The sequence below is a fragment of the Morus notabilis genome, unplaced genomic scaffold (assembly GCF_000414095.1).
Source record: "Morus notabilis unplaced genomic scaffold, ASM41409v2 Scaffold1174, whole genome shotgun sequence".
In the NCBI taxonomy this organism is placed as follows: domain Eukaryota; kingdom Viridiplantae; phylum Streptophyta; class Magnoliopsida; order Rosales; family Moraceae; genus Morus; species Morus notabilis.
Genome location: NW_010364428.1, coordinates 18,124 through 22,126, shown reverse-complemented (window position 1 = coordinate 22,126; position 4,003 = coordinate 18,124). Strand labels below are relative to the sequence as shown.

At 37.9% G+C, this 4,003-nt stretch overlaps 1 protein-coding gene across 1 annotated transcript; it reads right to left on the bottom strand.

The window, feature by feature from the left end:
- Positions 1-1,104: 1,104 nt before the first annotated feature.
- On the bottom strand, positions 1,105-3,650 carry LOC21387792 (plant-specific TFIIB-related protein PTF2). Its single transcript, XM_010106639.2, has 2 exons — positions 3,230-3,650; positions 1,105-3,067 (listed from the first exon to the last, which is right to left on the bottom strand). The coding sequence occupies exon 2, from the start codon at positions 2,994-2,996 to the stop codon at positions 1,353-1,355; it is 1,644 nt and encodes a 547-aa protein (XP_010104941.1). The 5' UTR covers positions 2,997-3,067; positions 3,230-3,650; the 3' UTR covers positions 1,105-1,352.
- Positions 3,651-4,003: the final 353 nt, after the last annotated feature.

The following is a 4,003-nucleotide window of genomic DNA, read 5'->3' as shown; positions in this document are numbered from 1 at the left end:
AAATTCTTAAAAAAAATTTTAAAAAATACTTTTGAAGAAATTTACTAAATACTAAAATCAATTTCTGTTATAAGTCGAAGCTGATTTTGAAAAGAAAAGGCAATACTAAACTAAGCCTAAGTAAGATGACTGATAAGCTTTCCTTCCAAGAGTTTGAGAACTGATTTCAAAATTAATATTTGAAAAGTCGTTAGCTGCTACCCCAGTCCCAATGAAATAAAGTAATAATATAATGAGATGGCGGTACTTGTCACGGTTAGTTTTTAAACTGCTATCAAAATTTTAACAACATCAGCTGAAACTAGATTATTTAAAAAGTAAAGCCAATAACAAATTTCTCTAACCTTATCCAATGGTTTCAAGAATTCCGCAATTTACAATTTGTTTCAGGAGTTTAGGTGGTTCATTTTTACCATATTGCAGCGAATAATTTTATAGCAAATTCATGATTTATTTCAGAGTTGGTCACAATTGTTGGTCGAGGTTGAGCCGACATAGTTATGTCAGAACTTATAATTGTTTAAAAATTAAGAGGCAAATTGATGCAATGAAATAGAGAATAATAGAATTTTACCGGCCTAACCCAAAAGGATGATTCTCAAATCCATCTAAAAGAAATTCCACAATGGGAAAACCCCCTAAATTGGAGAAGAAACTCAACTCTAATTCAATTATCAAAATATTCAAAGTCTTCCTATTACATAGATAATGTGGCTATTTATAGCTACATAGAATACGATAACAAAATAACAAGTAGGATAAACGACATATTAATAATAAAACTAAGCTAAATTTCTAAATTAGAACAAACGACAAAGAAAATATAAAAACGATTACTTATGCTTAATTATCCCTACATCACAAATGCAAATTTATATTTTTTAAAAGTTATATTTTGACCTCAATTTTTAAGAAATTATATTTTGATTTTCGTGATGACACCAAACACCGTATTATATAAAGACAACATAACACAATACCACATAACACGATACACTTTATATAATATAATACAATACAATACAAATTACTAAACATAGCCTAAAGTAATTATATGGGAATTTTGTAATTACACTTTCAATTCCAAAACTTGCAGATGAGCGCCACGTATTATTTTTTGTTAAAATTTTAACAGAGAAAAAATTTGCAATAAGTCTAAAATTCAGGAAGAAAGGATGTTACAAATTAGACTTCTATGGCAACTTCTCAGACAAAACCAGTAGCAGCGGTATGAATTTACAAAATTGAAAAAAAAAATCATAAAACCTTGTATTGATTACCAAATCCGACCCAAACCTAGGAAAAATTCTGTTTGAACCTGCAAATGCAAGGATATTTTGAGCGGTATCGAACTACCACTCTTGTAACCGTGCAGGTGTATCTGGAACAATTCCAGAGTTGAAAACATGCAAGTCCATTAAGGTGTTATAGTGACCCTTCTCAATTTCCTCCTCTTTTACTTTATGAAGGAGGAGAGTTTCAATAATCAAATCTTCCCAACTAATGACATCAACTTTTGTACTCTTCCTCTTCTTTCTAGGATGTGAAATTTCCTTACAAGAAATGTTGCTATTATCATCTAAATCAGCGTTTAATGGAAACATAATCCTGTTGATTCGCCGATTAGCGGCATTTATCTTTTCTCTCCTTTTCTCATACACCTTGCAACCGGCAACAAAAGACGGTGGCAAAGCTTCCAATCCCACATCTTTCTCCAATATCTGCTTCAGCAAAAGCTTCTTGCTCAATTCAGACTCTCCATTCCACCACTCTGTACAAACCCGAAAGTCAAAAACCATCCTCTCTCTCCCATGAACGTCTCTACCCTCTTTTCCAGATTTCACATTACCTACTTCGTTTGAAACTTTTGCATACACCATGGATAAGCATTCAGGTGAAAGCGTAAACTTCTTCACATCATCACCACTCAGTAACCCACTCTTCTCATCAGAATATACCTTAAAGTAGCTAGAATCATCTTCCTCGTAGACCAAATCCTTCCCATAGTCAAGACATTTTCTTAAACAGTCACCAACCACATCTTCCAAATCCAACCTTAAACTCTCCAAATCCCTTTTCTCCTTTTCACCAGGCTTTGACATGGACTTCTTCTCCATGTACTGAATAACAAAAGGTGCATTCTTCATAATGTTCTTCACAGTAACATCCTTTCCCCAAGGCAATGCTTGGGCGACCTTAACAAGAGCCTCCAAAAGCTCTCTATACCTAACCTTACTAGTGTAAACCTTGGCGTGAAATTCTTTAGCCGCATCCTCAATCTTGACAGCAACCTCATTCAGTTTGCCAACGAAGGCCAACACCGCGACAACAAGCGGAAGCGGCCTCCTACCGGTGGTCAATGACCACTTGACCATGCACTGGATTAAGAAAATCCCTTGCTTTCTCATCCTCTCCTTGTCTTCCTCCCCGACACCCGCGAAGCTTCGGGAGTTCCTCAATGCCGTCTCAAACGAGTTCAAAATGTCAAATTCGGGGTAATCATCCAATCGCTTCAGATTTAGAAACTCGACGATGCGCTGAATCATTCGCCCCAACTCAAACTCGTCGGAGCCAATCACCGATGAGACCTCGGCCATTGGCAGCGATTTATTGTCCTTCCTCATTACCACATAGGCACAAGCGCCAACAAAAATCGTGAACCAGTGGCCTTGTCCGTACTCCCCCTCGGTGATGGTGGCGACCATGGACTTGACGTCGTTCGATTTGGATCCCGACAATCCGAGCCTATAAACGAGGTCGTCGATGAGCTTCTGCGCGTCGTAGATCTTCTTTTCCTTGTAATTGAAGGTGGAGCCGGTGCCGGCGGTGCCGAGGCGGACAAAGGTGCCTTGTGGGCCGGTGATGCCGCCGAAGTGAGCTTCAAAGCTGTCGAATTCTTGAAGGAGACCGCAGATCTCGCAGACCAAGTGGCCGGTGACATCGTCGCGGACTAGGGATTTGGACTTGCACCGAGTGCAAGAGGTGGATTTCGACATTGTTGGGGAAAATTAGGTTTGGGTTTTGTTTGTTCGCAGAGAAAAAGGACTGACAGATCAAAACTTCGAATCTGAAAAATGCAATATGTAAAAATAAATAAATAACATCACAGATTGAAAAACACAGCTTTAATTTGAAAAGTGGAAACCACAGAATAGACAATAAAAGCCACACACACAGAGCACAAAAATAACAGAATCTGGGAAAGGAATTGAAGAAGAAACTTGCTTACTTGCTTGCCAGTTGCTGCCTGCAAGTGTTTGAAGACGAGGAATTCTTCAATCTGACAACACATAAAGAAAAAGGAAAGTCCCAAATCAAACTCTCAAATAATTACCATCTCATCCACCAGCCGTACCAGATCGAAATCGTCGCGTAGCTTCTTAACCAAGGTTCTATCGTCACTCATCATAAATCGCAGTCACAAATCACAAATGGCGATCGCCTCACCGCCCTGCCACAAACCGCTCCGCCTCGATCTCCCCCACCTCACAAGCCCACCGTCGTGCGAACAGCCGCCGGAATCTCACCCACCCCACAAGCTTTCCACAGCGTCGCCAAATCTGTCGTGAGGTTCTGTAACTGGTTCGGCGAGAGAGAAGAGGGAGGAGAGAGATAGATCGCAAGTGTTTTAAAATTTTGGGTGTTGGAGGGCTGGGATTACACGTTTTTTTTTTTTTTTTTTTTTTTTTGTAGGATTTAATTTGAAGTTGTGATTTTGTTGTATTGGTAGTGTTTGGGTGCTTCTATTTTGAATGGAAATTGACCGTGGGTAAATTTGTTAGTTTGACTATTTAATAAAGTGAAGTTGATAAAATAATTTTTTTATTTTTTTTATGAAGAACGATAATCTAATCGTTTTTTTGTAAAAAAATGGTTGTTCCTAATCGTGTTGTAATTTTACAAATAAAAATTTTTTAAAAATTATTTTGTTAATAAAACTTTTTTATTGAGTCAATTTTTATAAAGACCTCTGCTATATCCTGTGTTCTTGCGAGAGAAAGAA